Source organism: Lepisosteus oculatus, chromosome 19 (genome assembly GCF_040954835.1).
Source record: "Lepisosteus oculatus isolate fLepOcu1 chromosome 19, fLepOcu1.hap2, whole genome shotgun sequence".
NCBI lineage: Eukaryota > Metazoa > Chordata > Actinopteri > Semionotiformes > Lepisosteidae > Lepisosteus > Lepisosteus oculatus.
Genome location: NC_090714.1, coordinates 16,228,473 through 16,243,650, shown reverse-complemented (window position 1 = coordinate 16,243,650; position 15,178 = coordinate 16,228,473). Strand labels below are relative to the sequence as shown.

General features: G+C 46.6%; 4 protein-coding genes across 4 annotated transcripts; all 4 read left to right on the top strand.

The window, feature by feature from the left end:
* Nucleotides 1-2,748: 2,748 nt before the first annotated feature.
* Nucleotides 2,749-3,966, top strand: LOC138224248 (hemoglobin subunit alpha-like). Its single transcript, XM_069180800.1, has 3 exons — nt 2,749-2,893; nt 3,223-3,430; nt 3,720-3,966. The coding sequence occupies exons 1-3, from the start codon at nt 2,799-2,801 to the stop codon at nt 3,846-3,848; spliced, it is 432 nt and encodes a 143-aa protein (XP_069036901.1). The 5' UTR covers nt 2,749-2,798; the 3' UTR covers nt 3,849-3,966.
* A 3,633-nt stretch (nt 3,967-7,599) lies between these two features.
* On the top strand, nt 7,600-8,543 carry LOC138224247 (hemoglobin cathodic subunit beta-like). The gene is made up of 3 exons (XM_069180798.1): nt 7,600-7,749; nt 7,949-8,171; nt 8,265-8,543. Exons 1-3 carry the CDS (start codon nt 7,658-7,660, stop codon nt 8,391-8,393), a joined length of 444 nt encoding a protein of 147 aa, XP_069036899.1. The 5' UTR covers nt 7,600-7,657; the 3' UTR covers nt 8,394-8,543.
* A 1,656-nt stretch (nt 8,544-10,199) lies between these two features.
* LOC138216045 (hemoglobin subunit alpha-like) lies at nt 10,200-11,443 on the top strand. Its single transcript, XM_069180797.1, has 3 exons — nt 10,200-10,350; nt 10,704-10,911; nt 11,201-11,443. Exons 1-3 carry the CDS (start codon nt 10,256-10,258, stop codon nt 11,327-11,329), a joined length of 432 nt encoding a protein of 143 aa, XP_069036898.1. The 5' UTR covers nt 10,200-10,255; the 3' UTR covers nt 11,330-11,443.
* A 1,893-nt stretch (nt 11,444-13,336) lies between these two features.
* LOC102693569 (hemoglobin cathodic subunit beta-like) lies at nt 13,337-14,320 on the top strand. The gene is made up of 3 exons (XM_006637197.3): nt 13,337-13,483; nt 13,738-13,960; nt 14,051-14,320. Exons 1-3 carry the CDS (start codon nt 13,392-13,394, stop codon nt 14,177-14,179), a joined length of 444 nt encoding a protein of 147 aa, XP_006637260.2. The 5' UTR covers nt 13,337-13,391; the 3' UTR covers nt 14,180-14,320.
* The last annotated feature ends 858 nt before the right edge of the window (nt 14,321-15,178 follow it).

Sequence of the window (15,178 nt, the reverse complement as noted above, 5' to 3'; positions counted from 1 at the left end):
TTTTCAGAGGTTCGTATTAATCGCTCTGACATCTGTGATGCTGGAGATTCGAACAACACAGCGGAACACCGCACAGCCTGGTGACATCGCCCGCTGCCGGGGAGTTTATTCTCAAATACTGTAGACACTAGAAATAACAGACACAAGAGGGAGACACGGGTCCCTTCTCCAAAGACGCTGGCACAAGCGAGCAGCATGGTAGCGCTCTTATTCGGGAGGTCTGTTTTGTGGATGACATCTTATACCATTTGGGTTGCAGTATATATAAATAAAAAATCTCTATATACAATCTCTATATAAAAACCACGTTAACTTGCTTGTTATGTGTTTTCAATGCAATACAAAGCAAGTTTAAAAGCAGTTTTACTAAGGTGTTTAATATTATACCACGCTGGGCCGCTTTAATAAGCAGAGCTCTGAGCACGGCGTGGTCCCGGTCCCCCCGAGCGGGCCGTCGGGTCTCTCACAGGGGGGTCGTATTTGCCGGCTTTGTGAGGGGGGGACTGAGGGCTGGGAACTTGAAATCCAGTAGGATATTCTCACTGGGCGGACGAGTGGATGAGATGACAAACGTAATCTAGCTGCCCCTTTGTCCTCGGAAAGAAAGAAACATTTGGAGATTTTCTTTCTTGTTCTGCGACACACTTCGTGTCCTACAGCGGCGTCTGACCTTGGTCACCGAGATCCGCCGCCTTTCTGGGGTGTCAGGAGCAGGATTGAGCCCGCTGCCTCACCTCTACAACCGGCTAATTGCGCTAACACCCGATTAAATGAGGCTTGCCTGCATTTAAATCATTATTGTACATTCATTGATATGGACAAGGCCGCCCATCGGAGCCTCGCCAAATAATTCTGCGACACACTTCGCAGAAGTGGCGCCAGAGAAAAAGACCTCTGATATGGTGACGTCATGCAGAAATTAAGTCCAGAAATATCATTTCAGTTGTAATATCTTAGAATAAGGCAAGTCCTCAGCCTCAGGCTGTAAAATCTGTGACACAGACGAAAGAAAATTGAGCCGCAATATCCGTGTTAACAGAGTTCGGAATATTCAGTCTCTGAATAACACGGACAAATGTACTTGGTAGTGTTTAATCTGTTATTGAAACTATATTTCGATTGACAGTATTAAATTATAACATAATTATTGACATCACCTAAACATTGTTATGGCAAAAATTAACTCGACAGCCGTTTTATTTGCTCTGCTCTTGCTCTGCATGATCAATTATCATCTTATTTGTCATATACATGATAAATCATTAAGATGTTGAATTGATAAAGTTGCAGAGACTGGTCCTTGAAAACTTTCTGGCACTGAAAGCACTTTTTTTCCCAAAAAAAAAGTCTCCCCGATCTCTTTTCTGTTGCCATGTAATTGCACTGCGTAATTGATGACACCAAGGCTTTAGAAACGGGTGGTGTGACCTTGCTGGTCCTTGAGGGACACCGCCTGGCTGACCTGTGCTAAAGGGTCTGGCTCACACTGGGCACAGTGGGCAGCGGTGGTCATTCCCATCACGTCAGGCAGGGTGGTGAAGAGGGCTCATCTCTGAGCGGGGATGGGCCAGACCCTGCTCTTCCGAGAGCTGTGCAGTGCCGAGGGTCAAGCCCTTTCCCAGGGGATCACCGGGACCACGGCTGTGTGATGTCCAGGGGCACCCTGGCGGTGGTCAGCTGGTTGTTCTCCAATATGGAGATTATACCCTGGACGGGGGGGGGGGCTGATGTGCTCTGTTGGGAGAGTGTGAGACTCTCACGCTTGGACAAGCACTCCACCATTCCGCACCACGCTTGAGCCCCACGCTCGCAGATGCCCATCGGGGCGGTCAGCACGCAGCCTGGGCTCGCTGCTCGGGAGGACTGGGACCCACTGCTGGCCAGTCCACCCGAGGAGCTGCTCCAGCGTGCCGGCGGCTCGAAGGCCTCGTCCCCTGGGTCAGCGCTGTGCGTACCGGCTCCCGTCTGGGCTTCTGTCTGAGCTTCCACCCGGTTGGTCTTTTCAGCAGGTCGCGTCAGCTCAGCCCCCACGTCCAGTCAGCTCTGTCAACGAACGAGCTCATTCAGCCTTCTCATTGTGCAAGTCACTCAAGGGCCCCTTGCAGTTACAGTCATGCAGAGAATCCGTGATAGCTGGTAGCATTGTGGAGTGTGTTCATCACTGAATTAAAACCTTAGCTGTCTGTAGTTCAAATAATCAATAGGCACTTTTGTTTTCTGCAGGTACACACGGGCCGATGCATCCACTCCTGTGTGAAGTATCATGTCTTTTATGTGGAATGATGTATTTCTATTAACTCCATGATTAACAGCACCCCTGTTGTCTTGTGGCAATGAATGTGTATTGTTTTCAATTGACTTCATCGTTGCAGCATACTCATGCCATTTACCCCGTGTTAAAGCTGCCCCTGGTGTAGACTGAGCATGATATACATGTGATGCGGAGAATCCAGCCTTTCTCAGTGCCCGGGTTTTTTAATGCAGAGCCCAAACCGACAGACCGTGAGCGCAAGACAGGACCTACCAGTTATCGAATGTAATACACATCACACGTCAACGGGCTCCGATTATTGCAGGAGTAAGATATAGTATCAGTAGCAAAGGCACATGTTAAACTTGGCACATTTCCCTATGTCAAGTTCACAGTCAGCGAGCTGAATTCTGGGGCGGGGTTCGGGGGAGGGGGGGGTGTTTATCGGGGTGGGTGTGCGTGGCGGGCACCGTATAAAGAGCCCCCGCTGTCTGTGCGCCGCAGGTTCTGTTCCAGTACAGGAGGAAAAGACCGAACAAACGCAGCGATGAGTCTCTCCGATAAAGACAAGCAGCACGTCCAGGCTATCTGGGCCAAAGCCTCTGCTAAGGTGGACACGATCGGCCATGAGGCTCTGTCCAGGTAACTCAGTTCCGCTCTTTAATAACGTGCGCGCTCGCAATAACACGCGTAAAATCGAAATACTTGCAACGAAATATAAATGTGACCTCATTTTGTCATTAGTGCGATTAAAAATAAATACTATGCAGGATACCTTTATTGGAACTCTTTTAATGTTTAGGCTATCGTTTTCGAGATATAAACTCTGAATTGGATATGGAATAAATAAAGTCCGTACTCGGGGGATAACAGTTTGACTGTTAATGCAATCTATACTGGTGTATAAGATACATCAAAATACATATTTGCTAACTGATGTGTTTATGTGTGTTACCTCCTTTCTTCCCCAGGATGCTCACCGTCTACCCCCAGACCAAGACCTACTTCTCCCACTGGGCTGACCTGAGCCCCGGGTCCGCTCAGGTGCGCAAGCACGGAAAGGTCATCATGACCGCCGTCGGCGATGCTGTCGGCCACCTCGGCGACCTCAAAGGCTTTCTGAGCCACCTCAGCGAGCTGCACGCTTACAAGCTGCGTGTGGACCCTGCCAACTTCAAGGTAGGTGACCCCTCAGCGCCGGGTCCGTTTCTGTAGCTCGTAACGGAGCGAACACTCGAGAAGTGTGAGTCTGACGGCTTTGTCTGATTTCATATACTAACACTTCTGGGTGCCATGTGTCCAGATACTTCTGAAAGTGTAAAGGTCAGCTGTGCAGGACGCGTTTTAACTGTTCCTGCTGTGTACCTGTGTAAAATGCTTTAGTGTCCAAAGTGTCCATGCTGTGCGGTCTGCGTAGAAAAGCCCGTGTGCCGCGTGTCTGAAATGTGTGTCTCAATGTTTTTTCCAGATTCTGTCCCACAACATCCTGGTGGCTCTGGCCATGTACTTCCCTGCGGACTTCACCCCCGAGATTCACGTCTCCTTCGACAAGTTCCTGGCCGCTCTGTCTCTGGCTCTGGCGGAGAAGTACCGCTAAGGCGCAGACACGGAGGAGCATCGGGCAGAATTCTGCGGATCTGTCGAACGTGCTTTGCCAAATATTGCCTAATGAACAAATACAATAATAAATATTGCATTTAATAACCTACAGTAAACCGTGTGTGTGGTTATTTGTCTCAAACCCAGTTTATGTCTGTATTTTATATCATCAATAGTCCAGTTCAACCTAAGTTTTTTATTCACATGGAACGTCGAGAATGTTCACTGTAATGTGTAAGTGACACCATTAACAGGAAGCCCTGTTGTGTCTCACCTGCATGAACATAAGCTCGCGTAGAAAACGCTTGGTAGGCAACGGCAGGAAACGCGGGTTCCAAAGCACTGAATATGTTCTGTAACGCAAAAAAACTCCCGCAACAATAATCACCAAAAACCTATAGACTCACGTCTCTCCAATAGAACCCCCTTGTGGATTGATCGCAGCACAGAACACTAGTTCTGTGTAATTTTTAATTGTAATTGTAATTTAATGTGTAATTTTTAATTCACTGCAATCAGGTGATTGTTTACAACATACATTATTCTAACATCGGCGCAGGAGAGAATATTCTCCTAATTCAATGCCCGTGGGCCTGTTGAAATGGTATCGTATATAGACCTCCCAGCCAGCGCACGACACAGCTGCCTGAGGAGCAGGTGCGAAGTGAAAGCGGGCATGCGAATTCATTCCACGTCTGATCGCAAGCGGATCGGGTTATAACGATGATAACACCCGCGTTATGAACCGCGAGTCGCCAAGTGCATTGCAGACACGACGACCAACTAAACGGCCGCAAAAGAATGGGGGAGCTGCAGATTTTGAACACGACTCGTGAAAAAAACGGTGTTCTCGTAATTCTAAATAGAAAGTTAGGTCTTCAACAGGAGGAGATTGTGCGTATTTTCACTTTTCTTCAAGGAAAATGAAACAGCCCCTACCTAGCGTGTGGTGGAAGCCGGACAACTGAAGTCATACTCGGCAGATAAGAGAACTGAAAGACTTGATAAGGCTTTCAACAGTTTTGAGGTGTCAAACGCAAAACTAGACTTCGTTTCAGGCGGCAGTTCTTTTCAATTCTCAATTCAATTCAAGGTGCGTTATTGGCATGACCGATGAGTACAATCAGTGTTGCCAAAGCAAAACACATATAATTAACATAAAACAAAAAAACAACATCTACAGACATTTACAATAAAGATACAATCATTAAACATTAACATATAGATATATGGAGCATTATTATGGGACACTCACTGTTTCTCAGGCTGGGACGGGAGATCACATAATGGGCTGCCAGTTCAGCTGAGTTCTGTCTTCCCTCTCCCAGTAGGATTGGGACCTGTTGTGATTCTGGCAGGTGTGTGAACTCTGGGATTTGTAAATGTGGGGAATAATGTTTCTCTAATCACAGAATATTTGTCGCAGTTCAGTAGGATGTGGACCTTTGTCTCTATTTCTCTCCGCTGGCAGTGGGAGCACAGCCTGTCCTCTCTGGGCGAGGAAAACTCCCAGAAGAGCTGATGGTGAGACCGAGATATGTGTAGCTGGATGTGTTCTTCAATGCGTTGTAGTTAAGTGTGAATTTGTACCCGTTTCCCTGAGGTCTAGCTTTCTTCTGGAAAACCATGACTCTGGGCTTGTCCAGATTGACTGTCAGTGCCCAGGTCTGACAGTACTGCTCCAGCAGTGCCAGGCTCTGCTGCAGCCCCTGTTCTGGGTCCAGATGGGCTGGCAGTGCCCAGGTCTGACAGTCCTGCTCCAGCAGTGCCAGGCTCTGCTGCAGCCCCTGTTCTGTGGGCGACAGCAGGACCAAGTCATCTGCACAGAGCAGGAACTTGATTTCTGTGTTGTGTAGTGTGAGTTGCAGGAGTTGCAGACTTTTCCAATATTCCTGCTAATTCGCTGATCTAGATATTGAACAGTGTTGGGCCCAGGCTGCAGTCCTGTCTCACCTCACGACCTTGGGTGAAAAATGTGGTGCTTTTGTTTCCAATTTTCACTGCACATTTGTTCTCTGCATACATTGATTTAATTGTGTCATACACTTTACCCCCTATGCCACTTTGGAGTAGTTTATTTAACAACTCTTCATGCCAAATCGAGTCAAATGCATTTTTGAAATCGACAAAGCAGAATTTTTTTTTCTCTCTCTCTTGCACAAAAGAACGTCAGAGGAATGTGCCGCCCCCGCACCCCAACTGCTGGGTTATCAAATTAAAAACACAACTAATTCATAGCGATTAAGGGGTGGAACCCGTCTGAAATTGAAGATAAAGACCGTGCTGTTCCAGTAACTTCTGTCCAACGGCATGTGAAAAACAACAATAAAATATATGCAATTTCTACATTTTCTACAATTTCTAATTTCAAAATTGTATTAACCTAACCGCGAAACCACTACGCATTCGTCAGTGAGTTGTTTGGAATTAATCTTTTTTAACAATTTAACTGAGAAAACGTAACTCGATGATAGCACGTGAAGAAATGTATATCCACTTTTTATTTTTTTGTGTTTTAAATACATTTATATTATATAAAAGTATTTTGTGATCGTGCAAATGACTGTCCTCTGGTAAAATCAACACTGAATACTGAATACTTGCGTTTGAGAAATAAAAACTAAAAAGCGCATCTGCGCATGTTATAAAACCCGGTATGTATCCGTTGCACCTGACAACATTTAACTTTTTATTATAAAAAGTGCATCCAAAGTTGCTTCTACCGATTCATGTTGTGCCTGCATCGAACAAGTCATCATATTCACCCTCAATAATGATAATTATTATATATACCAGGGAGTTTTTGCGTGGTTTCGCAATAATGGGAATTTCTATATATATATACCACGGAGAGTTTACACGGAGTCGCAATAATGAGAATTATTATATATACCAGGGTGTGTTTCATCTATATTGTATTGAAGCGAATGTGTTTCTAAGATATAGCCAGAACCCTCACAGGTATCAACAAATTCAATTCAATGACTTTCTTCGGAGTGGGCTGTACAACGTGAAGCAGGGGAAATCCATTTAAAAACAAGAACAGGAGACACGTCTTTACACAAAGAGTTGTGGGGATCGGGAACAAGCCTCCCCGCCGTTTTATGGCGGGTACACGACGGGGTCAGAATCTCGGATGAAACACGTACCGATCCTGACGGCCTGTTTTCGTTTGCAACCTTTTTATGTGACGAAAATGGTAACTTATTTTGCCGTGTGGAGTTCATTGCTATATGTAAAACTCGAAACATACGCGCTTCACTTTCTTTCAGGTAAAGGGGCATGCTGTTTCGCCAACTTTTTTTTTTTTGTGCGACTGAGCTTCTGAAACAAGAATTATAACTTCTAAAGCAAATTGTTCCAGCGGAGGTACGCTTGCGGTCAGTAAGAAACGGGCATAAACCATTTACCATGATCATAGATAAGAGCTCATCTGGGAAGAAAAAAAAAATGGCAGTGCCCAATGAATTAAATAGACTGAATTTGGAATGGTGAAAATGGGATCTTGCGAATTTGAACTCGTGATTTTGGTTTGTCAACAATATTTGAAGTGTGGTTTCAGCTTCACTTGTGGTAAAGTCAGAATATCGCGTGGTAAATATTAACTCTATTCCGAAAGCTCTTTCCGCGGCTGAAACCGTTTTGGCAGAAGATCTGGGTCTGCAGGCGGTTGGGACGAAACCACCAATAGCAGCTCACCTCTCGTCTTGGGCGGAGACGTCCCGCTTGGATATAAACAGGGTTTCAGACCTCCAGGAGCACAGGATTGTTATCTGAAACATCCAGAAGAACCACCTCGCCTTCACAATGGGTCACTGGACAGACGCCGAACGCCACGCCATCGAGAAGGTCTGGGGCCAGATTCACGTCGATGAAGTCGGACCTCAGGCTCTGGCCAGGTAACATACCAGACACCACAGGGTCCACACCCAGAGAGAACAGTACCAGCCTTTTTTTTAATATGCTTAAACCTCTCCAGAATTTGATTAAACAGCGTCTGGATCAGGACATTTTCTGTAACCCATTTTTTAAAGGTAATGATCATTTGAAGGTTATTTTTATTGTATTGGCTTATTTTCCATTTCTGCTTCCCCCTAGGCTTCTGATCGTGTACCCCTGGACTCAGCGCTACTTCGGCGCCTTTGGGAACCTCACCAATGCCGCCGCCATCCTCGGGAACGCCAAGGTGGCGCATCACGGCAAAGTCGTGCTGGGCGCGCTGGACAAGGCGGTGCACGACCTGGAGCACATCGTTGAGAACTACGCCAGCCTGAGCGAGCTGCACTCCACCAAACTGCATGTGGACCCCGACAACTTCAGGGTGAGTCGGTACGGCTGGCGCCTCTCCCGGGACTTGTGCATCAACAAGTGTTTTCGGCTCCATTAACCTCTCTCCCGTCGGTTTCTCTCGCAGCTGCTGGGCGACTGCATCACCATTGTCCTGGCCGCCAAGCTCGGCACCGGCTTCACCGTCGAGGTCAACGCCGCCTTCCAGAAGTTCCTGGACGTGGTCATCGCCGCCCTGCGCAAGCAGTACCACTAGAGCCACAGACGAGACCGCGGGGGTCCAGACTCTCGCCGGAACCACAGCCGCGAAACCGAGCCGTCTCCCTGTGGATCTCCTGTGTGAGAAGAAATAACTGCTTGTATGATAAAATGAAGATCTAATAAATCTATGAGCATTATACGAAAACGTTTTGGTGATTATTTCTTTGTGATTCTAAATAAAGAATAGTCTATAAAAATGCTTGGGGGACATCGTTGTACAGTTGCATTAGCAGAAACACTCTGCAGCAGCAGGCCGGGGTAAATCAAAACCAGCTCGATTATTCAAGAGCTTCAGCTCTTCCGCTGAAGGGCCACTTCATTTTGCGGGTCTCGCCCGTCACCCTTCCAACTCAACCTGGTTCTCAGCCAGCTCCTCCGTATGCTCAGTCGGTAATGGTTTTAGTAAGAATATTTATGGATTATGATGGAAAAAATAATAAAACGTGCCCAATAAATGGTGCATATTCGGGTGCGTGTTCTTCGCAAACTCCCAATGCGTTTTCGAGACTGGTACACACCTCATATTTGATATGGTGTAACGTGTGTTGTAATTACACTAAAGTGGATCCAATACCCATTCTCGAGGTTTTCGCTGGGGTCTCTTACACTAGTGGTCACCGTCCGTAGGCTCTACAACTAGTCTGGAAGACCACACGAAAGCTGTGCAGGCTGAGGAAACAAGGCTGCGCGCTGAATTTGATCTCCTCCCCACAAAGCAATCGCCTGTGGCCGAGCAGAGCCCGCAGGAACCCGGGCAGTGCTCTATGCAGAACAGGCTGTGCGCCTCCTAAGTGGCTCTGTACTGCTGTGAATCTTTCACCTGAGCTAGGGACGTCTTAATTTCACCGTCTTTTTCTGTCGTTCGCACCACCACCACAACAAAAACGACAACGGCTCTTTCCACGATCGCGCACTTGACAACGATCACCGTAACCCTGGTTAAAACTGAGGACCTTTCAGCTAGAGGTGGTCGTTTCGAGAGAAGGTGCTCTAATTCGCGAGCCGACTACCCTGAAACGCCATCTGCGCGTTTATAGTTGTTCAGGTGGGGAGCTGCGTCAGCATGCGTAGGCTACAAAGGAACAAGTAATAGGTTTATTCCTGCTGAAAAAAGGAAGAAAGAGAACACAACGTTTCGGCCGTGGAGCCTTCTTCAGGTGTTTATATTTCACGCACAGGACCTGACTTTTGCGAAGACTTCAAAAGCTTTTTTTGAAGCTATAGTTGATAAACTATTAAACAACACTCCCCCCTCCAATTGACAGTTCAATGTCAAAGTTTCAACATTTCGTAGGTGAAGGTAGCGGTGTGGTCGAGAAAACAGGCGATCCCTATTAGTAAATCGCTTACTAAATCTGACACGCTCACCTAAGGAGGAAAACAGCTTTTATACTAATTTAAAAAATGCCTGTCACTCAGCTTTGCTTATGTATTAATTAAGCTGGAAAAAATCAAGTTGTGCTTTATACATGAGTGAATTTAACTTTAATTTGTGCGGTTAATTCCTAATTCACAATTTCGGTGAGACATACAGTAGCAATACGTTGCATGTCATATTTTATAGTACATATCAGAGAATTACACACATAGCGGGGACTAATATGTGCAGGGCTGATAATCACCCCTCCTAGAAAATTATCTGTGGTTTGTCGAGAGCCCCGAAAATTGGAAAGATGTATTTTTGGAGAGAGCCCAAACTGTTGCATACACGACCAGCGAGCTGCATTCGGGGGCGGGGTTCGGGGGAGTGTTTATCGGGGTGGGTGTGCGTAGCGGGCACCGTATAAAGAGCCCCCGCTGTCTGTGCGCCGCAGGTTCTGTTCCAGTACAGGAGGAAAAGACCGAACAGACGCAGCGATGAGTCTCTCCGATAAAGACAAGAAGCACGTCCAGGCTATCTGGGCCAAAGCCTCTGCTAAGGTGGACACGATCGGCCATGAGGCTCTGTCCAGGTAACTCAGTTCCGCTCTTTAATAACGTGCGCGCTCGCAATAACATGCGTAAAATTGAAATACTTGCAACGAAATATAAATGTGACCTCATTTTGTCATTAGTGCGATTAAAAATAAATACTATGCAAGATACCTTTATTGGAACTCTTTTAATGTTTAGACTTTATTCTTAAATGTATATAGAGCTATCGTTTTCGAGATATAAACTCTGAATTGGATATGGAATAAATAAAGTCCGTACTCGGGGGATAACAGTTTGACTGTTAATGCAATCTATACTGGTGTATAAGCTACATCAAAATACATATTTGCTAACTGATGTGTTTATGTGTGTTACCTCCTTTCTTCCCCAGAATGCTCGTCGTCTACCCCCAGACCAAGACCTACTTCGCCCACTGGAGTGACCTGAGCCCCGGGTCCGCTCAGGTGCGCAAGCACGGAAAGGTCATCATGACCGCCGTCGGCGATGCTGTCGGCCACCTCGGCGACCTCAAAGGCTTTCTGAGCGCCCTCAGCGACCTGCACGCCCACAAGCTGCGTGTGGACCCTGCCAACTTCAAGGTAGGTGACCCCTCAGCGCCGGGTCCGTTTCTGTAGCTCGTAACGGAGCGAACACTCGAGAAGTGTGAGTCTGACGGCTTTGTCTGATTTCATATACTAACACTTCTGGGTGTCTTGTGTCCAGATACTTCTGAAAGTGTAAAGGTCAGCTGTGCAGGACGCGTTTAAATTGTTCCTGCTGTGTACCTGTGTAAAATGCTTTAGTGTCCAAAGTGTCCATGCTGTGCGGTCTGCGTAGAAAAGCCCGTGTGCCGCGTGTCTGAAATGTGTGTCTCAATGTTTTTTCCAGATTCTGTCCCACAACATCCTGGTGGCTCTGGCCATGTACTTCCCTGCGGACTTCACCCCCGAGATTCACGTCTCCTTCGACAAGTTCCTGGCCGCCCTGTCTCTGGCTCTGGCGGAGAAGTACCGCTAAGGCGCAGACACGGAGGAGCATCGGGCAGAATTCTGCGGATCTGTCAAACATCAACATCAACAAAGATGCTATCTAAACAATGACAAAATAAAACAGACAATAAAGATTCCAGAACCGTGTGATCCTTGTGCTCATTTTCACTCGATTCCAGGTTTACTGTACTGTGCAGGTACAGGTAGCCCAGGTGTTTTGTTACTTACAGTGTAAAACCTTGTGCAAAATTGGTATCTTGAGCAGATATAAAAACATAGATCATAATTATAGTAAACCCAGCACTTAACATATCAAGAGGTCAAAACATGTTGAGTTTAATATATCATTTTGCCAGAAATATTGTATATAAATACGAAATAAATTAATTACACACTACACGAATTTCATAAAACACTCTCCTTACGTATGGCTAATACTGGAGGGGTTTCACGTTAACACTTAAGTGTAAAATCCTTTTGAAAAACAGGGCATGGTAGATAAGAAAGGGTGCGAGCTCAGATAACGCGTGCAGTGGGACTCTTGCGTTCTTCTGTGGTTTAAAGATAAATCCGATTTCTGACAGCTTTGTGCTCAGGAAAGGCTCGCTGTCCAAACGGCGCTTTGCTCTGTTTACTGACTGCGCGGCAATACTGTGTTGTGATAATTTCTTTTCTCGGCGTTGGTCAGCACCGTGTGGCCAGAAAGCCGGACAAGAATAAAAACCGATTCTAAATATTTAAAACTAAACAAGCCGGTGATCGATTCATCCACAACAGATAAATACCCCCCTCCCAAAAAAACAACAACGAAACACTTTCATGCTCAACTGAAGAGAGCGATTCATTGGTGGACTAATTCTGAATGTTAGATGGTCAACGTGGACGATCCCAATCAACAAGTCCCTCAATTGATTGCGTGCAAGTGTACGAACCATTGCAGGTAACGTTACTCAGAAAGTTAAACCACTTTCATAGGCGCTAGTATAGTATAGATTAGTAGGCTGTTGTAGTCAGAAATACTTAAAACTACCTTTGCTATAGAAGTGTACAGTCTAATATCCTGTATATTTTTGAACGCTTTTTGTAAGATTAGTCCTGTCAACCCATTTGCTTGGTTTAATAAGTGTTTGACTATATCAGGGGAACACAGTCCTGTTCCTGAAGTGCCTGGGTTTCACCCCGACCCAGCTTAATTGCCTAATTGAAGCCTTAATTGAACTAAGAAGTTGGTTGATGGGGACAGTTTGTCTTCTACTCAAACGTGTGGGGTTTTCCTTTGCTTGCAACATACAGTATTTAAAGGGCGACCTGCAGCATGTTTACGAACTGAAAACAGTCAGAAATCAGTCTTATTATTGAGCCAATGGAGGTTTCAACAGTGTAACTGAGATCTGGACTGGAACAGAAACCAGCAAGTATATGGGTCAGGACCAGAACCCCTGAAATAGTCAGAACATAGGCATCCACCCGAAAATCCCTTGTCAAGTGAAGAGAAGCAGAGAGCTGGAGCCTAACCCGACACACACAGTGCCGCAGGATGTCGCGCACAAATACCAGGGGCACATTACACGCTCACAGAGAGAAAGCTGCAGGACAGGCAGATTCTTCAAATGCAATCATGTAGAAATCGTTTCAAGCGTTGCTAGGCATTCTGGCTTTTAAGGAACAAGTAATAGGTTTATTCCATGCTGAAAAGAGAAGAAAAAAACCCACAACGTTTCGGCTGTGGAGCCTTCTTCGTGGTGTCGAAGAAAACGTTGTGTTTCCCTTCTTCTCTTTTCAGCACGGGAAAGACCTTTACTTGTTCCTTTGCAGCCTACGCATGCTGACGCAGCTGCCCACCTGGACTGATCTGGCTTTTATTCCGGTCTTTACTCTCAGAGAGGCCGACAGCCAAGCCTATTCACACGTGCGCTTCGGCCAGGTTTTGGCGCGCTGCCGTCTTGCCAGTCTGGCGCCCGTCATCCAATCACAACTCGGCAGTTCGGTGGGAGGAGCCTCTCGGTCCATAAAAGGTCCCCACCGCAGCCTGGCAGCATGGGAGTCTCTGAGGAAGGAGTAGAACCCCAAAGACCCAAAACGCCGCCACCATGGTTCACTTCACAGATGCCGAAGCAAAAGCCATCAAGACCGTCTGGGGGAAAGTTAACGTCGACATAGTCGGACCTCAGGCTCTGGCCAGGTAAACCGCCATGATGTCCTTTGCTACGTGCATGCAGTTTAAAGAGTGTTCGCTAAATACACAGCCTTGCGAGGAAACGAAGTAATTAAGGGGACGGACATAAACACTATACGCTTGGTAACTACTTATGCAGGCGCAAGTGGTCCTGTACGTTTCCTTTTGCCTAACCGGGGTGTAATAAAGGTGTAAGTCTCTTTCGATATTTGAAAATGGCCGTCTTCCTTTCCTATCGATTTATTGATGGTTTTCATCAGGCTGCTGATCGTGTACCCCTGGACTCAGCGCTACTTCGGCGCCTTTGGGAACCTCACCAATGCCGCCGCCATCCTCGGGAACGCCAAGGTGGCGCATCACGGCAAAGTCGTGCTGGGCGCGCTGGACAAGGCGGTGCAAGACCCGGAGCACATCACGGCGAACTACGCCAGCCTGAGCGAGCTGCACTCCACCAAACTGCATGTGGACCCCGACAACTTCAGGGTGAGTCGGGACGGCTGGCGCCTCTCCCGGGACTTGTGCATTAACAAGTATTTTCGGCTCTAACTTCTCTCCTGTCGGTTTCTCTCGCAGGTGCTGGGCGACTGCATCACCATTGTCCTGGCCGCCCAGCTCGGCACCGGCTTCACCGTCGAGCTCAACGCCGCATTCCAGAAGTTCCTGGACGTGGTCATCGCCGCCCTGCGCAAGCAGTACCACTAGAGCCACAGACGATACCGCGAGGGTCCAGACTCTCGCCGGAGCCGCACGACCGACTAACTTAAATCCGCTGTCACTTTGACAGGAAATAATAACTTGTACTTCATTTAAAAAAAATAAAAATAAACCGCATTCTTCGAAAAACTTTCTTGTTTCATGTTTTAACTCCGTATAAATAACATAAATTATTCCAAGCAAATTCAATCATTCAAAGCAAAAATCTAAGGATATTTAGTTGCTTAAATACTTGTGTAACTTATAAAACATTTTGTCTCAGCATTACAACTGTGTAATCAAAGGGCTCCAACTGTTTCAATTCTGTGAACTCAAATATTATATAAGAACGATTACTCTCGTTGTTCATTATTTCTAAATAGGGATGTTTTAAATAAATTAAAATCTATTTGCTCCGTTGTTAGTTGCGGCGTTCTGCATTCATTGCTAAAAGACTGTGAAGGACTGGTTTTCAAATGAAGCCTTTCAAGCTTCCATGCTTGGTTTTGAGAATCCGTGTACGTAACCCACACAATTGCATTGCCTGTTATAAATCATATAATCACATTATAGAGTCTGACACTCTTTATAATACATTTTACATTAGAAGAAATATATTTCAGCCATATTTTCCGCTGGGCCCCCATAGAACACACGTTTCTGTTCTTATCTTCTCTGGTGCCCTTTCATTAATAGACCCCATCGTTTTCAGGACCCGTTTTTATCCAATTCCAAGTGCCAGCGGCCCAGAGTGTACCCTGGGGTGCATGGCCGCAAGGTGGGGTACACCCTAGACTGGAGGACGCACACAGTCAGACACACACACACACCGGCCCACTATGTCCACTATGGACTGTGTAGCCGAGCTGGAGCACCGCAGGAAACCTGCGCGAGCCTGAGAAGAACATGCGAACTCCACAAGGACAGCCAGCACTGCCCCGTCAAGCCCCTCCTGCCATTGGCTCTCCTGACACTGCTGCTCATCTTCTCCGCTCCACAGGGGGAAAG

Excerpts from the sequence above, each read along its gene's own strand:
- LOC138224248 (XM_069180800.1), top strand. The coding sequence starts at position 2,799 with ATGAGTCTCTCCGATAAAGACAAGCAGCACGTCCAGGCTATCTGGGCC. Across the intron at positions 2,894-3,222 it reads GGCCATGAGGCTCTGTCCAG|GATGCTCACCGTCTACCCCC; the intron begins GTAACTCAGTTC and ends TTTCTTCCCCAG. Across the intron at positions 3,431-3,719 it reads TGGACCCTGCCAACTTCAAG|ATTCTGTCCCACAACATCCT; the intron begins GTAGGTGACCCC and ends TGTTTTTTCCAG.
- LOC102693569 (XM_006637197.3), top strand. The coding sequence starts at position 13,392 with ATGGTTCACTTCACAGATGCCGAAGCAAAAGCCATCAAGACCGTCTGG. Across the intron at positions 13,484-13,737 it reads GGACCTCAGGCTCTGGCCAG|GCTGCTGATCGTGTACCCCT; the intron begins GTAAACCGCCAT and ends GGTTTTCATCAG. Across the intron at positions 13,961-14,050 it reads TGGACCCCGACAACTTCAGG|GTGCTGGGCGACTGCATCAC; the intron begins GTGAGTCGGGAC and ends TTTCTCTCGCAG.
- LOC138216045 (XM_069180797.1), top strand. The coding sequence starts at position 10,256 with ATGAGTCTCTCCGATAAAGACAAGAAGCACGTCCAGGCTATCTGGGCC. Across the intron at positions 10,351-10,703 it reads GGCCATGAGGCTCTGTCCAG|AATGCTCGTCGTCTACCCCC; the intron begins GTAACTCAGTTC and ends TTTCTTCCCCAG. Across the intron at positions 10,912-11,200 it reads TGGACCCTGCCAACTTCAAG|ATTCTGTCCCACAACATCCT; the intron begins GTAGGTGACCCC and ends TGTTTTTTCCAG.
- LOC138224247 (XM_069180798.1), top strand. The coding sequence starts at position 7,658 with ATGGGTCACTGGACAGACGCCGAACGCCACGCCATCGAGAAGGTCTGG. Across the intron at positions 7,750-7,948 it reads GGACCTCAGGCTCTGGCCAG|GCTTCTGATCGTGTACCCCT; the intron begins GTAACATACCAG and ends GCTTCCCCCTAG. Across the intron at positions 8,172-8,264 it reads TGGACCCCGACAACTTCAGG|CTGCTGGGCGACTGCATCAC; the intron begins GTGAGTCGGTAC and ends TTTCTCTCGCAG.